The sequence below is a fragment of the Lontra canadensis genome, unplaced genomic scaffold (assembly GCF_010015895.1).
Source record: "Lontra canadensis isolate GAN:19392208 unplaced genomic scaffold, GSC_riverotter_1.0 scaffold38, whole genome shotgun sequence".
NCBI lineage: Eukaryota > Metazoa > Chordata > Mammalia > Carnivora > Mustelidae > Lontra > Lontra canadensis.
This window is the reverse complement of record NW_022631032.1, coordinates 3,692,669-3,709,438: the sequence shown is the minus strand read 5'-3', so window position 1 is coordinate 3,709,438 and position 16,770 is coordinate 3,692,669. Positions and strand designations below refer to the sequence as shown.

General features: G+C 38.9%; 2 protein-coding genes across 6 annotated transcripts in view; one reads left to right on the top strand and one right to left on the bottom strand.

The window, feature by feature from the left end:
- Positions 1-16,770, top strand: part of IQCG (IQ motif containing G) — a 48,152-nt gene that overhangs the window by 2,267 nt on the left and 29,115 nt on the right. The window contains exons 1-4 of one of the 5 annotated variants that reach the window (XM_032869433.1): positions 4,722-4,959; positions 8,969-9,037; positions 10,111-10,378; positions 15,260-15,474. In XM_032869433.1, the coding sequence (XP_032725324.1) occupies positions 9,030-9,037; positions 10,111-10,378; positions 15,260-15,474 (491 nt within the window). In that variant the 5' untranslated portion in view covers positions 4,722-4,959; positions 8,969-9,029. Of the gene's footprint in view, positions 1-4,721; positions 4,960-5,141; positions 5,161-6,173; positions 6,245-8,968; positions 9,038-10,110; positions 10,379-15,259; positions 15,475-16,770 lie in introns of those variants that run through there. The other 4 variants (XM_032869429.1, XM_032869431.1, XM_032869430.1 and 1 more) reach the window with 4 other exon arrangements.
- On the bottom strand, positions 1,299-4,539 carry RPL35A (ribosomal protein L35a). The gene is made up of 5 exons (XM_032869434.1): positions 4,467-4,539; positions 3,675-3,722; positions 3,313-3,465; positions 2,026-2,170; positions 1,299-1,376 (listed from the first exon to the last, which is right to left on the bottom strand). The coding sequence occupies exons 2-5, from the start codon at positions 3,683-3,685 to the stop codon at positions 1,353-1,355; spliced, it is 333 nt and encodes a 110-aa protein (XP_032725325.1). The 5' UTR covers positions 3,686-3,722; positions 4,467-4,539; the 3' UTR covers positions 1,299-1,352.

Below are 16,770 nucleotides of genomic sequence, written 5' to 3'. Positions count from 1 at the left end.
ACATTAACACTGGACTTTGTGAAGAAAACATTAACACTTAGACCTTGTGAAGAAAACATTAACACTGGACCAAACATTAGCATCTGACCCAACCACCTCTTTTTCCTTTAAGTCATTCTTCCCAAGTAAGCCCAAATGAGACTACAGTACAAGTACAACGCCATTTCTGTGATACCTGGTATTTTTCCTTCTAACAGCTTTGGCTTGAGGACCACCATTGGGCTTAGCACACATTTCTTAGAACTGCTATATGCTACTCTAAGTGTAATTAAAAACTGTAAAAGGGCTCAGTTTGACCAATTCCCAGGTTTCTTGTTGGTATCTTCAGTGGAGTGTCAAGATTTGGTGGTTAATAAAAGGACTGGCTGGCTGCTACTGCAACAATCAAGTATCTACAGCCACCGTACTGCAACCTGATGCCTTGGTTCAAACTTTATTTCAACAATTCAGAGAACTGAAATACCCTGCAGCCCTGCTTTAGTTTCGTCTTACACTAAAGTATCTCAATCCTGCACTCTACTACATTAAAACATGGAACCAAGCTACACTATCTAGGCAACCTCCCCCTACCCCAACTCACTATAACTTTTTCTTGAGGCATATATTATTTTGCTATTTTCAACTTAAACATTATTACAAGTCAAGTGTTTTATACTGGCATGCTTTGTCCGGTAACACGCTCCAATAGTCTCATCCTTGCCTATCTAAAGAAGCTGCCAAATACCATCAATACAATCCTCATTTTAAGTTCTCACAAGTATCAAGTTTCCTAACCAATCTATATTGAATAAGTGCATACATGCAAGGTAATTAAGGAGGTTGTCAAGATAATCTTAAATTTCTTTCACTCTCAATCTAAAGAAGGCAATCACATGTAATAAACCACAGTACAGAGTTCAAAGAAACTTAAGTTATAGATCCATTTTGATGTGGGAACCTGGGAAAAAAGTGTTATGTATTTGTATTGGCTAATATTTCTGGCTTCTGTCCTTCCTGGAATACATGGTCTCCATTTGAACAAAAGCTTTTGAGAGATCATGTACTCCATCGCTTTAAAAACTTCCAACATACTCCTTCCCACTGCCTCCAATCAAAGCTTGTTTCCCTCCCCCATCACATGACGCTTTGTATTAAGATACTCTAACCTCCCTACCCTCATTAAAACCCTCCTACTATCTAAATTGTTGTAACTGCCATTACATATAGCTCCCTGGCTTCCTTGTACTCTGAAAATGCTGGATAATCACCACCATTTAAATATAGCATCTTGTATTTAGGAAAAAGAAAATGGTAAGCCATTTAACAAATATACAAGAGAACAAATCTACACCTTTATTTACTTTTCATTCAATTTAAATCCTTGAGGGGTACAGCATCTAGGAAGAAAAAAAAACACGGTGTAATTAGATGCATGTTATATACAAATCTGAAAATGTCAGTGCGTACAATATGGATCTGCTCCCACTGTCACATTACTCATCTCTAAAGGGATCCAATGACTACTTATATCCTAGCAGAGAGAGAACTAAGTTCTTATAGTATCTACATGAACACACTTTTTAAGAACTGGTACAGGGAACACTGAAAATCCATTTAATTTTGCTTCACGTGAGCATCAGTTTTCTTCTATAAAATACAGCTATTAACAACACCTATTCTAACAAGACTGTCACAATGAAGAGATGGGAATATCATGAATTATGCCAGGAGAAGGTGAATTTTTCCAATAATCACTTCTGTGTTCAATAAATCTTTGCCAGAAAATTGTTCTTTAAATACTATCCTCCCCACCCCAAGCTTTAGCAAAATCTGAAATCTAGATACAATCCATTTGAACACTTTGCCTTCACTTTCCCCCTAATGCCAGGAATCTGGTGTTTCATAACACATCTACACAGCAGCGGACAATTTTGAAGCACAACTCAGGGGTGATTTTAAAAATCACAATAGTCTTTAGAGGTCAGAGTCCAGACCTCTGAGCTTAGTCTGACCCCAGAGTGTCATATTGCTAATAATGTTACTTACCACACGGATTCTGTGGCCAATGGCTTTAGCAGGAAGGTTGCTTCGGAATTTGGCACGAACCATGCCGCTGTTTCCATGAGCACGAGTTACTTTTCCCCAGATTACTCTGGTTTTGTTTGGTTTGCCACCAGGAGTCACTGTGTTGCTGGTTTTAAAAGGGGATAAAAGAGGTATGAGAACACAGGCAACAAGTGTAGGGTGATACAAATTCAAGGTGACCTAGACCAGTGGTCACCAACTCAACAACTGTAGTTAACCACTAAGTCACCTGAGAAATTCAAAGTCTGGGGCATCATTCATTCAACAAGTATTTGAGTACCTACTGTATGCCAGACACTTTAATAATGTATTTTTTGTTAGTCTGTAAAACACAAAATTGCAATTTGCCAAAAAAACCCTTCAGATAACCAAATAGTTAAGTAAAACATATTAATGTCAGATGCTAATAGATGCAATATTTTAAAAAAATTATGGAAAAGCAGAAGGTATCATGGAACGAATCCTAGATGGGCTAAGAATAGAAATAGGGAGCCCCGAATGCCTTACATGTCTTAAAGGCTCCTTAAAGACCTTTGTTTTTACTAAAGATGGGGAGGGGGGAGTTGGTATCTGAGAAATGGCCAGGTGAGCTGAGTTATAACTTTATTTTTTTTTAAAGATCTTATGTATTTATTTGACAGAGATGACAAGTAGGCAGAGAAGCAGGTAGAGAGAGAGGAGGACGCAGGCTCCCCGCTGAGCTGAGACCCGCAGGGGTGGATCCCAGAACTCTGGGAACATGACCTGAGTGGAAGGCAGAGGTTTTAATTCACTGAGCCACCCAGGTCCCCCCTGAATTATAATTTTAAAGGTCTTGTTGCAGGAGAATGGGTAGCAAAGATGAAAGCCACGTCCACAGAGATTTTAACTGGTTCAGTGGGTTTGAGAATCAATGATCTAGATACATTTCTAAGCATGTATACAACATAATTTCAAGAGAGCAACAAAATGAATTAAAGTACATGAAAAACTGCTCTATTAAGAAGAGACTTGAAGGAGTTGGTTGCTTCCTTCAAACAATTAACAGCTGTCATCATTCTAAAAGCATTAATATACCTAAATTCAACACTGCCCAGACAAATTAACATCCTTCTATAACCTTCCACGAAGTTTCTTAAAGATCCAAAGTAGAAAACACAACAGTACCAATTACTTTATCAGTATCTTTTGATGATTATTCTTTGAATAGGAAAATGAGACACATCTCAACTAAAAACTTAAAAGCCATTATTAGTACTATAAACTTACTTCTTTGCTTTGTACACGTAAGCACATCTCTTGCCTAGATAGAATTCCGTTTCATCTCGAGCATATACACCTTCGATTTTAAGAAGAGCTGTGTGCTCCCTCTGGTTGCGGAGACCCCGCTTATAGCCAGCAAAAATGGCCTTGGACCACAGCCTAAGACAAAATAGACCGTAACCGTTAAGTTGTTAAAGGATCTCGATTCCCTTCACTGGTAAGATGTGACTTGCAATGAGCTCTACTCAAAAGTTATCTGCAGCATAACATCTAATTTTTTCCCACCAGCTTTAAGCTCACATTTATGCTCATGCTTGACAAAAACCAAAAAACTACAAATACAAAGCAATTATATTTAAAACCCGTACCTTCCAGACATTATTCGGCGTTTTAGAGGAGTCCTGTTCCCAGCAGGCCTTAAAACAAAAAGAACCAGTTTAAAATATTTCAACGCACGTTTCTCACCTGGTCCTACGTTTCTTCAACTTGTCAGGCACATTCCTTTTTGCTCGGCATTTCACATTAAGAGTACGGGGAGACCTAATTATCCCGTGACATCTACATGAAACACAGTCGCGCAACACTTCCCAACCTCAGAGAAAAGCCTGACACCAGCAAACTCCAAAACGAAGGCTACAACGAAAGTGTCAAGATTCCACAGTAAGAGTAGTAGCTCCTGGAAACCCCAAAGGGAAGTCCTGAGAAAATCCATACCAGGACCAGCAGAAAAAAAAAAAAAAAGAAGAGCGAGGAATCAGAGAAGCGCGCAGGAAGTAAGACTGAAGCACTGAGTGGGAAAGGAAATGCTGAGGAAACGGAGACCGTAGACATAGCCAGGTCTGGAGTGGGAACACACAGAAAAAGAACTCATCCTAAAGGAGCCACTGCTTCCAAAGGGGTACTACATACAGGCAAGTTTATCTATGAGTCCGCCAAGGCCCAGGAAGCAACACCGATTACGGGAGCTCCCGTTCTCCGGGCGTGCGGGGACCAGCACAATCAGTCCCCCATCTCCTCAATCCTGTCCTTCCTGTTGCTGGAATCCATAAAAATCACTCGCCGACACGGCCTCCGAACCGCACTAGTGCCCTGAAAAGGCATATGGCTGAGCTCACCTCAATCACCTGCGCCCGAAGTTCAGCAACAAGAATTCCACTCACCTCGACAGGCCCCAAGATGGCGGAAAAAGAAAGGCGAAGTCCCCCCGCGTGGCCTTGTGGGATAAACACCTCTCAGCCCCGCCCCAAGGTTAGGCATTTTCCGCAATCGCCAGAAGGAAAAAAAAGAAAAAAGCCTCGGATGTCTTTTTTGACTGAAACAAACCATATTCAGGAGCACTCTTACAGGTCTTTCTCTAAGTTCTTTCGTCTTTTTGAGCTTTAACACGTATTATTTTGAAACAGAGGGAGGCAATATGGTAGCCAGCTAGAGGCTGAGCGTTGCCCGGGAAACACCAGAGCTTGGTTTCTTAGGTGGAAAAAAACTGAAGCCGGACTGGAGGATATCTCCTCGCCTCGGGTATCCCAGATTTGATTCGCCGACATGGGGGTATCCTCCCCTGCTACTACAGAGGAGTAGGTGAACTGAGACTCCGATCCTAGCGTGGAAGAGAAAGGCCAGGAGCACGAAGGCTGGAGGAGTTCTTCCTTTAAGGTTTTCCCGCTTACTCCTTTCCTCCTGCTCCTTTATCTCTTTCAAGAAGTGATCTAAGTTCTTACCTGCATCCTTCGTTTTTACTCCAGAGTAAATAGGACTGCCCTGAAAAGGCTTTAATGTCTTTTAAGGATAACTCATTCCTCTGCTAGACAAACTCGCGGGGCGCCCAGCACCGTGCCTACAAGAAATGGGTCTTCGGTAAATACTTGCAGACGAGATGGATTAGTGGATATCAGATTTACGTTGCCTAATTATTGCACATTTATTTGAGTTTCTCTATGGGCGCTTTCATTTATTCAGCAATTTATTGATGAACTGTCACGTACCAAGCTTTGTTCTTGACTCGGAGGACACTGCTGTAAACGAAAAACCACAGAAGTCTCTGCCCTCATAGAGCTTGCTTACACCCTAGTAGGGGGAACAAGACAATAAGCAAGCAAATTATATGGCAAATTAGAAGGTGACGTGATGAAAATTTTCTCTATGGAGAAAAAAAATTAAACAGGGAGGGAGGCCACTATTAAAAAAAAAAAAAAAGGCTTTTACTCCGAGATGAGAAACCATTTCGGGGGTTCTGTGTGGAGGAGTGACTCAATTTGACTTCTATTTTAACAGGGTCCCTCTGTTGAGACTGAAGGGAAGCAAGAACACCTGCAGGGAGATCAATTAGGAGACTATTGTAATGAACCTGATAGATGATGGCATGTAGACAGAGTTGATAAATACTGGAATTCTGAATATATTTTCAGTGTAACCCTGACAGGGTTTGCTGATGGATAAGAAATGGGAGAGAGGAATAAAGGATGGCTCCAAATTTTATGAGATATCTATAAATCATATTTGAAGTCCTTTCTTAAATACATCAGGATGGAATGTTCATACCTTATAACCCACTCTGTCTATCCAGTTTTCTCTGTCCCAGAAATACACTAAAAATACTGCTATTAAATGTACTAGAAATCCAAATGTAAGTAGTCCTGGGAGGAATAATGCATTAAATGTGAGTTTTGTTTCTTTGTTCTTTCATTCACTCTATAAATACTTCTTGAGCACAGTGCCTGAAACAATTTAACAGTGAGCATCTCTATCATCCTCCTGCTTTCATGACACTTCCAACAGTTTAATAGGGGAAAATGACAACATTACACATTGTGAAGAGAGCTCTGCAGGAAAATAGTAGGAGTGCAATGAGTGTTTGAAGAGTGGAGTCCTGATCCAGCCCGATGAGTTAAGTAAAGTGTCACTTACAGAAGTGTCATTTAGGGCATTTTTCAAACTGCAGGTGAGGGCCAGTAGTAGATTGTGATTATAATACTTCATAGTATTATAGGCAAAATATGATAGAATCAAAATTATCAGAGTATCATACATATTAAGGGTAAATTGTTATGTGAAACTTGTTTCAGTTATTTGCATGTATATATATTTATATATATATGTATGCATGTGCACACTATATATAAAAAAATCTATGTAGATAGGTCATTGCATCAGTCACTGTTGCCCTGGATGAAAACAGTGATAGAGTTCAGAATTTCTTTTTTTTTTTTAAGATTTTATTTATTATTTGACAGAGAGAGACACAGTGAGATAGGGAACACAAATAGGGGGAGTGGGAGAGGGAGAGCCAGTCTTCCTGTTGAGCAGAGAGCCCGATGCGGGGCTCAATCCCAGAACACTGGGATCATGACCTGAGCCAAAGCAGACACTTAACGACTGAGCCACCCAGACGCCCTGAGTTCAGAATTTCATAAAGGGTTTGCTTACAAAAATGTAGGCAGGAGTGAAACTATAAGCGATGACATAGTGTCCAGGGAAATGGAGCAGAAATAGTTACCCAAGACCCCAAGAAAGAGCAATGTGGAGAGGATTGCCTGCCAATTGCCATGACCTTTGATAGAAAAACTAGCCAACCCATGGTGATCTGGCAGGGAGGAAGCTGAGAGGATAAACACCTGGTCTCACTCTTCTACACTTACCGAGTCTCCTGTTGATGCGCTCCATTTGGGTCAGTCTTTCAGGGCGTAAGAATTGGTGGAGACTGGATTTAGAGCTAATGACAGATGCCTAGCCAGATGCCACTGATTTAGGTTGGTACCTGATGGATCAGTGGGACCTAACAAGTTGAAGAATGAGGGGAAGAATGGTTCAAATAGAAGAAATAGCGTGTGCAAAGACCCTGAGTTAGAAGATGTCATGATTCCATAGAAGAACTGAAAGAAGCCCCTTAAGCCTGGAGCCAGGAGAACAAGAAAAGGGCAATGCCAAGTGGGTATCTGAAGAGGAATAGAGCAGGCCAGATCATGCAGGCCTTATGGGCCAAGTTTAGAATTTGAGCTTTTGACCTAAGGACATGAGGAACCACAGAAAGGTTCTAAGGAAAGACATGATTAGATTTTCAGCTTTAAAAAATTGATTTTCTGTTTTTTATTTAAAAAATAAAACAAGATGAAATCAGAGAGGGAGACAAACCATAAGAGACTCTTAATCATAGGAAACAAACTTGAGGGTTGCTGGAGCGTAGGCAGGTGGAGGGATGGGATGACCCGGTAATGGACTTTGGGGAGGGCATGTGATGTAATAAGCACTGGGTTTTATATAAGACTGATGAATCACTGACCTCTACCTGAGAAACCAGTAATATATGTTAATTGAATTTAAATTTTTACAATGGGAAAAAAAAACAGTTTGGAGCTGGATTTAAGAGAAATGAAAACCATTAGAAGTGTAATTTCAGTTTAAATGTGCAAACTATTTAAATAGACTAAAATGAAACATTTGGAAATTTGATTACATATTTTTCCCTTTGAAGTAATAGTTTTTTTGTGTGTGGTTTTTTGTTTTTGTTTTTGTTTTTTTTAAATACTGACTTTTTGAAGAGGATATCAAGGTAATTGCGTATTTGGGAAATGACAGTTTTTCTAAGAATCATGAGAAGCCTAACAGCCCATTACAAAGTTAGAGCTGGAATACTCTAGATTAAATAATAAGCTATCTCTTGTAGGTATTGATACACCAGCCATCTCCTTAGAAAACAAAGAAATGTTATTCTTCCACCTTTTGGACCATAAGAAATTTGCTGTGAAATGCTATTTGCTAGGCCTTCCTGTTGATTTTCATAGGTAACTCTTGCTTCCTTATCTCCAGCTCCTTTACATCATCACTTGTATTTCTTTCCATCTACAAAATTAAAAATAATACATAATCATTCTTTAAAAAGAAAAAAGATCACTTCCAACTTGGAGACTATTAGAGTTGTTCAAGTAAGAAACAGCGTCAGTTTCAGCATGGCATTGGGGGACATGGAAATAGAAGATAAAACCACAAGACTTTGTGACGGTTTGGATTAAGCTGGTGTCAAGATGAAGGAGAAATGGAGGTGCCTGGGTGGCTTAATCAGTTGAGCCTCTGCATCTTGGCTCAGGTCATGATCCCAGGGTCCTGGGATGGAACCCTGAGCTCAACTCCCTGCTCATCTGGGAGTCAGCTCCTCCCTCTCCCCATGGCTCTCCCCCTGCTACTTCTCTCTCACAAATAGAGAAATAAAAATTTAAAAAGATGAAGGAGGAACGGGGCGCCTGGGTGGCTCAGTGGGTTGAGCTTCTGCCTTCAGCTCGGGTCATGATCCCAGGGTCCTGGGATCGAGTCCTGCATCGGGCTTTCTGCTTAGCAGGGAGCCTGCTTCTTCCTCTCTCTCTGCCTGCCTCTCTGCCTACTTGTGATCTCTGTCTGTCAAATAAATAAACAAAATCTTAAAAAAAAGAGAGATTCAAAAATTGCATTTATCAATAGTTGCTTTTGTCAGTATTTAAGCTGACTAAATAGTTCTGCATCACATGATGTCAGGGGTTCTTCCATCTCTGGGACTGCTCTAATAAGCAAAAAGACGAGATCAGCTGCAGCTCTTATAATTCTTTAATTTTCTCTTATTAAAAGGGTATAGGAGTAATTTAATTGTCATTCAACACTCCCTTAAACTAATCTCAATGTTTTCTTCTCATTTTAGGTGACTGGGTTTTTTGTGAAATTGTAAATGTACCACGGAAGTTACAATTAATTTGAGAAGAATGGAAGAGTATGTTCAAAATTCCAATTTATTTTGTTACCTATTTCTTTATTATCTATTTATTTAAATTATGCCTGATGTTGAATTTATTTATCTATTGCTATGAACAAATTACCCCAAAGCTTAGTAACTTAAAATACCAACATTTATTATTTCACATAGTTTCTGTGGGTCAGGAGTTTGGAAACAGCTTTGCTGGATGGTTCTAGCGTTAGGGTCTATCATAAGATTGAAGTTGGCCAGGGCTGCAATCGTCTGAAAATTTGATGGGCTGGAAGATCCACGTCCAACATGGCTCATTTACAGAGCTGGAGAGTTGATGCTGGCTGTGGGCAAGAGGCCTTAGATCCACACCCTCACAAACTTCTCCAAAGAGCTGCTTAAGTGTCCCCATGGCAAGGCAGCCAACTTCTTACAGACTGAGAGATAGGAGAGAGAGAGTAAGGGAGAAGCTGCAATGTCTTTTATCACCTAACCTTAGAACTCACAGTATCCTCCTGGTTACATAGGTTAGGTGGTCCTATTAATGTGGGGGAGACTACAAAAGGGTGTGGATACAAGAAGGTGAGAATCCTATGGACCCATTTTGGAGATTGGCTACTACATACTGTTTTTGTTTTTAATGTATTTATTTTTTTTAAGTAAACTCTGTGCCTGATGTAGGGTTCGAACTCACAATCCCAAGATCAAGAGTCACATGCTACATTGACTGAACCAGCCAGGCACTCCTGCCAAATTCTGCTTTTCATTAATCATGAGCCACTTATGATTAGCATTTAAAGATGTTGCAAAAAAAAAAAGTTGATTTGGCCCAAATTCAAATTGGTTAACCCATAGTATGGGTTACATAGAGTTATTAAACAGTAAGTGGCTTGCCTTTGGTTGGTCAGGATGTCAAAGGGAGATATTTAGCAGAACCACATGTAAACTCCTACTTTCATTCTTTATCTTGGTTATATGACAATATGGATGTCACAGAGGCCAATCTGTATGCTGCCTATGCGTTTGAGTTGAAGCAACTTTTAAACATTTGGTGACTGACTTATTTTTTTCTTTCTTTCTTTCTTTTTGTTTTTTTAAAGAGGCCAACTAGAAGGCTTAAATCTTCCAGCAAAAGTCTGGCATTCTGAGGTGACAGTGTCAGTAATAGGTGAGCCACCCAGTGCTATAGAAGAAGAAAAAGAAACAGCTGAAGAAACAGACAGAGAAGTCATCCAGGAAATCATAGAGCCGCTCTCCATTCTAGATGTGCTGAGGATCTCTGCAGTTCTGGAAGATACCACAGACCAGCTCTCTATTCTAAACTATATCATGCCATTTCAGTATGAAGGAAGACAAAGCATCAGCATGGTATATACACTCACCATTATATAACTTTTGCTTTCTTGTCTTTTTATTTCTCTATCACTTAGAGTACTTATGCTATCAAATTTAACATGGGACATAGCACCTTTATCTCAAATAAAAAGGACTATAATAATTACCTGAGATATGTACTCTGAACTGATGAGTAAAATAACTATAGCTCAAGATACATTGCCAGTCAGAATATACTTTTCTTCCAGTATGTTGGCATTATTCAAAAAGGCCTATAGTAAATCAATATAAATATAGTACATGTACTGAGAGTAGCTAGTTTACTGAATTGCCCCACCTGTCTTACATTTCTTAGCTGCTGAAAGCTAACTGAACCCTCTGGGGAAGAAATTCAGCTGGACCTTCTCAATGTTTCTTTATTCTGTTTGGTTTTTTTTTTAAAGATTTTATTTATTTATTTGACAGAGAGAGATCACAAGTAGGCAGAGAGGCAGGCAGAGAGAGAAGGGAAGCAGGCTCCCCACTGAGCAGAGAGCCCAATGTGGGGCTCGATCCCAGGACCCTGAGATCATGACCTGAGCCAAAGGCAGAGGCTTAACCCACTGAGCCACTCAGGCGCCCCATGTTTCTTTATTCTAAAAAGACTGTGGTATTGTTGAATATATTACAACCTGTTTTTGTGAATAGCCAGCCAGGTCATTATGTCAGCTTTCCATTTTCGGTGATGTTATGGACTCCTCCTCAAAATGCTATTTGAGTTATCAAAAAACTCAGCTTGGTAGTGAGCAAAATCTTTATAAATTTTTAACTCTTTTAACTTTTCTTTAAAGATTTGTGTATGTGTGTTTATTTGAGAGAGAGAGTGCATATGAGCCAGGAGGGGTAAAAGAAGAGGGAGAGAGAATCCTCAAGCAGATTCCCTGCTGAGCGCAGAGCCCTACACAGGCTTGATCCCAGGACCCTGAGATCATGACCTGAGCCAAAACCAAGAGTCTGTCCCTCAACTGATTGAACCACCCAGGCACCCCAAGCTCTTGTAAATTTTAAAAACTTAGGTTATAGATATAAAATGAAAAGAAATTATTATTATTATTATTATTATTATTATTATTTGAGAGAGAGAGAGAGTGTGTGAGAGAGCAACCAGGGGACAGAGGGGCAGGAGAGGGAGAGGGAGAATCCCAAGCAGGCTCCATTCCCAGCACAGAGCTGGACGTGGGGCTTGATCTCACAATGTTGAAATCATAACCGAGCTGAAATCAAGAATCATATGCTTAACCGACTGAGCCACTCAGGCACCCCAGAAAAGAACTTATAAGTACAAATACACATTTATTACGTTCAGCAAAATTACATTATATACTTTGTACAGCATACATTGTTTTTGATTCTCTAACAAATGAAAGTTGCTATATAAACAACAGAGTAAATTGTTTTCCACATCTAACAGAAAAGAAGTTCATATTTATTGTAACTAGATAAATTTCCCTTTCATTGCTCCTTACCACTTTTAAATTGTTGTTGTTGTTGTTGTTGTTGTTGTTGTTGTTGTTATACGTATAGTCTGGGTTTGTAAAGCTTTTTTTTTTTTTGTAAAGATTTTATTAAAATTTAAAAGTTAAACAAAATTTTAAAAGGACACTAGATTTTGAGTCAGGCGGTCTTTGCAGTTTAGTTGTATACTATGTGCAGTTCATTTCACTTTCTGGGTTTTCATGTTCTTATTTGTAGAATGTGATGGAGCTTTTTGTGTTTTTTTCAAGATTTTATTTTTAAGTAACCTCCACACGCAACGTGGGACTCAAACTCACAACCCCAAGATCTAGAGTCGCATGCTCCACTGACTGTGCAAATCAGGGGTTCCTAAAGTATAATGGAATTTTAACTAAATGATCCATATCATCCCTTCCATTGCTAACATCCTATGAGTTTTTGGGTAGTTTTAAAATGACATTAATGGGTATATCAAGAATTTTGTAACAAATTAAGTTTTTATCAATTTATGAAAAGTAAAGAGTTTGGAAACCCAAGAACTAAGGCTTTCAGTGCATTTAAAGTAAGAGTCTAATTCATACATTAATCTAGTTAACAAACAGTAAAGAGGAGTCTAGTGTTTCCTTCCTATTTATTGTCTCCCTCAGTAGAAATCAAAAATAAAAAGATACTTAACAAGAGAAAGTTTTATGATACTTATCAATGATAGTTACTGTATCAGGCTAAAAAAGGGTACTTTGCCTTCAAAGAAACTCAAGAGAGGATGGAAAACCCAAATTTATAAACATTTCAGCAATGATCACCAGTTCAGTAAATTAAAGAACAAAATTTTGCACTGTTTTATTCTGGTTTATGATAGTGATCTTAACCCACAAAATTTTCCACCTTAACAGAGGCCCTGCTTATGATTTCATAGTAGTGTATATAATAAAGACTTACACTCTTACCTTTTTTTTTTACCCCCCATCCACTCTTACCTTGATTAATAGAAGCCTAACAGCCCTTTCCTCAATGTAAGTTAGTTCCACAACCTTATAAAATGACGAGCCTTTTAAAATAACTTTTTGTTTTTTACTTCATAATACTAGTTCTAACTTACAAATTTTACAATGCCATTGCTCTATAAGTACATAGGATATATATTTTAAATCCTTAGTATGTATGTGGATGTTTTCTTTCTCCAAAGGCTTCATTCATATTGTATAGCCTTAGAACAACCTTGGGATGAAAGGTTAGTTAGCTTTATCCCTCCTTTATAACTTTTTTTTTATAGCTAAGGACATCTCCAAATAGATTTTCAATGGTAAAATCATGGATTTGATGGAATGATGAAAAAAAAATACTAATATACCAGATTCTACCAGAAGTGGGAGTAAGTTGACCAAAATTTGGGAAGAGCTCCCATGAAGAGATACTGTTTCTCTTACCTTTTCCCTTAGGGTCTAATACCCTACCCTGTACATAGTGTATACTATACAAAAATATTTTTTAGTGAATGGACTAAAACATTTAGCTAGTTCTTTAAGTTTTCTCTTTAAAAAATTCATACTTATTTGTAGTAATCAGTAAATCAGGCTGCCTGACACAGTTGTCTCCTTTTCCAGATGCCCAAGTGTAAAGGTAGAGGAAAAATAGAGAAATAGAAACAGCTTCCAAGGCCTTACACTTTTCCTTTCCTATCTAAGTAAAATCTAAAGTAATAATCATCCTTAAGGTTTTCTTATGTCCAGGTAAATTTCAGTTTAACTGTTGAAATGCTACTTTTCTGTTCTCTTTGTAGCCAGTCAAATTAATTTTAATATAAAAGAATACTTTAAAATATAATTTTTGGGGTGCCTGGGTGGCTCAGTGGGTTAAAGTCTCTGCCTTCGGCTCAGGTCATGATCCCAGGTTTCTGGGATCAAGCCCCACATCGGGCTCTCTGCTCAGCAGGGAGCCTGCTTCCCCCTCTCTCTCTGCCTCTCTGCCTACTTGTGATCTCTGTCTGTCAAATAAATAAATAAAATCTTTAAAAATAAAAATAAATATAATTCTTAATTAAGGCAGCATTTTATTTTGTTCTTGCCTACAGATGTTTCCCCCGATCTGAATCTTTGCTTATTGTTGATGTAAAGAAAAATGCAGTTGAGTCTGTTTATTAACCTTTCATGGATTGTTTTTTTAACATTTCTGGGCTAGTTGAAATTTAGCTAAGGAAGATTGAGGCTTTATCAATATGCAGATAAACCTTCCTTCTGTGCATCGGGTCAGCATAAGAATTTAACTAATCATAACAAGTGCAGAACTGACATAATTCTTTGTGCTTTTCTAAATGCTTTATGTATATTTATTTAATCCTCATAATAACTATGAGGGCAGGTATTAGCATCTCTGTTTTTTACCAATGGGAAAATGGAGGCATAGCGATATTAAATAGTTGTCTAAGTCAATCTGGCTTAGTAAGAAATAAAGCTGGGATTCAAACAAGGAAGTTTGGTTTCAGAGTCTATAAGCATAATCACTATGTTATATGGCTTCTCTATAGCTAAAGCTTTTAGCAACAGATTAAATAGGAATCATCAATTAAAAGACATGTGCTGTTCCTCAGGTTGATGTCTACCCCTTAGTTTGGTAATGCAAAATGAATTATTTTAGCTTTTTCCCACATGACCTTTGAAATCTATACTGCACTTCTAATTTTACCAGTTTATGCTCTTTGGTATGATATTTTTTCGTTCTTTATATTTCATATTCATGTGTTCAATGAACACTTGAGTTTTCTATACCCTAGGCATTGTTCTAGGTAATGAGACTATAAAGATGGCTGCATTTCTTTTTTTTTTTTTTTTAAAGACTTTATTTATTTATTTGTCAGAGGGAATGAGCACAGGCAGAGGCAGAGGGAGGAGCAGGCTCCCTGCTGAGCAAGGTGCCCCGATGTGGGACTCAATCCTATGACTCTGGGATCATGACCTGAGCCAAAGGCAGCCGCTTAACCAACTGAGCCACCCAGGCATCCCAAGATGGCTGTGTTTCTTATGCCATCTTGTTCCAAAAAGAATTTGAGGTGAACCAAGATCTCTAAGACACTGCCCCTCCCCTCACAGAATTTACAATCTAATGTAGACGTAAATACAAATAATTACAACATGGTAAATATCTGCTTGTGAGATATTTCACAAAGAACTTTACCTTTGATCTTAGTCTTAAAGTTTACCAAGCGGTAAGTTGAGGAAAGACGGGCAAAAGGAATGTTGTCTAAAGATAGGAAGGCACAAAATTGCAGGACGTGATCTGGGTTGCTGAAGAAAAGGGTAATTTTCTTGTGTGTTAAGTACAAGTGGCAGAAGGTGAGGTTGAAAAATGTAGGCAGAAGCCCTGGTATAGCATTGTTTCTTTATTTTTAAAATCTGTCTTACACAGAACATCATTTCTTTCTAGAAGAAAAACAAGAGCTTAGAAAAACTTCCAGAGACCTCAAGACCCTTAAGAATAACCAGTCCATTCTTACCTAAAGAAGAAACCAAGTTGCCAGAAATCCAAAAAGGAAGCCAATTTACCAACGAGTTTAACAAAATGCAAGATCTTGTCTTCAAAACACCTACAAGACAGACCATAATGTCTGTGGAGATACTGAAGAAAGTTCAGATTGATAGGTAAAGAAGGCGTGCATATTTGGAAATGTAATAGTATATTTATGATGGATGAAAAATGGGTGCAGGGGTGGCTGACTGCTGTCTTCTCTTAGGGATTAGTAATTAGATGCAAAGGTACTGCTGATAACAGGATTACCTAAAGACTGCCTGGAGGGAGTCTGGTACAGGTATGGTGGCTGTATGATCATAAGCAAGTTGTTGAGACTTTGCGTCCAGTTTTTAAAAGTGAAAATAATTATAGCAACTTTGCAACATCAGTGTGAGGATTAGAAATAAGGCTGCAGCCAAGTGCCTGGCACAAATTAGTAGCTGTTATGATGGCTTATCCACGAGTAAGAGATGCCATTCAAGTAGCCCACGTTTTTTTTTTGTTATAAGATTTTATTTATTTGTTTGACAGAGATCACAAGCAGGCAGAGAGGCAGGCCGGTGGAGGGGCGGGGGCGGGGGAAGCAGGCTCCCCGCTGAGCAGAGAGCCTGGGGGGGAGGGGCTTGATCCCGGGACCCTGGGATCACAACCTGAGCCGAAGGCAGAGGCTTTAACCCACTGAGCCACCCAGGCATCCCTTTTTATTTATTTATTTATTTATTTATTTATTTATTTATTTTACCCCTTTTTATTTATTTTTTAGACAGATCGATCACAAGTAGGTGGGAATGGTGGGGGAAGCAGGCTCCCTGCTGAGCACAGAGCCCAATGTGGGACTCCATCCCAGGATCCTGGGATCATGACCTGAGCCGAAGGTAGAGGCTTTAACCCACTGAGCCACCCAGGCGCCCCTAAGTAGCCCACTTTTAAGCTGAGTTTTAATCCTGAGAATTTCTTAAAGGCAGTCTCGGTTTCTACTGTCTCATTAATCAGTTTTTTATCAGGCTTGCTGACAAGGAAGTCTGTTAAGTTTAAAAGAGGATGTAACATTATGGTAAGAATTGTTAGTAAATAAATGTTTATAGTAATGACCCAGGGCCACTAGCCATATCCAGCCTGTAGTCTGTTTTTGAAAATAAATTTTATTTGAATACAGCATTGCCTGTTTGTTTACATATTTCTTGCTGCTTTCGTGAGTAGCAAAGCTGAGTAGTTGCAACAGAGAATTTATGGCCTGCAAAGCCAAAAATATTTACAGTTTCCCCCTTTATAGGAAAAGTTTGCCAACTCCTGCATCAGAGGGCTAATGTTTCTTGTGAAATCAGTCTGGCTCAGATTTGCATACATGACAGAAAGGTGTCCTGCTTATAAATACCAATCTAGTTAATGTCCTTTTCATTCTTTGTGGGATGGCTCATATCTTTTCA

Coding starts and splice junctions, on each gene's coding strand:
- RPL35A (XM_032869434.1), bottom strand. Junction 2,171..3,312: donor TACGTGTACAAAGCAAAGAA/GTAAGTTTATAG, acceptor TTTTAAAACCAG/CAACACAGTGACTCCTGGTG. Junction 1,377..2,025: donor TTGGCCACAGAATCCGTGTG/GTAAGTAACATT, acceptor TTTTCTTCCTAG/ATGCTGTACCCCTCAAGGAT.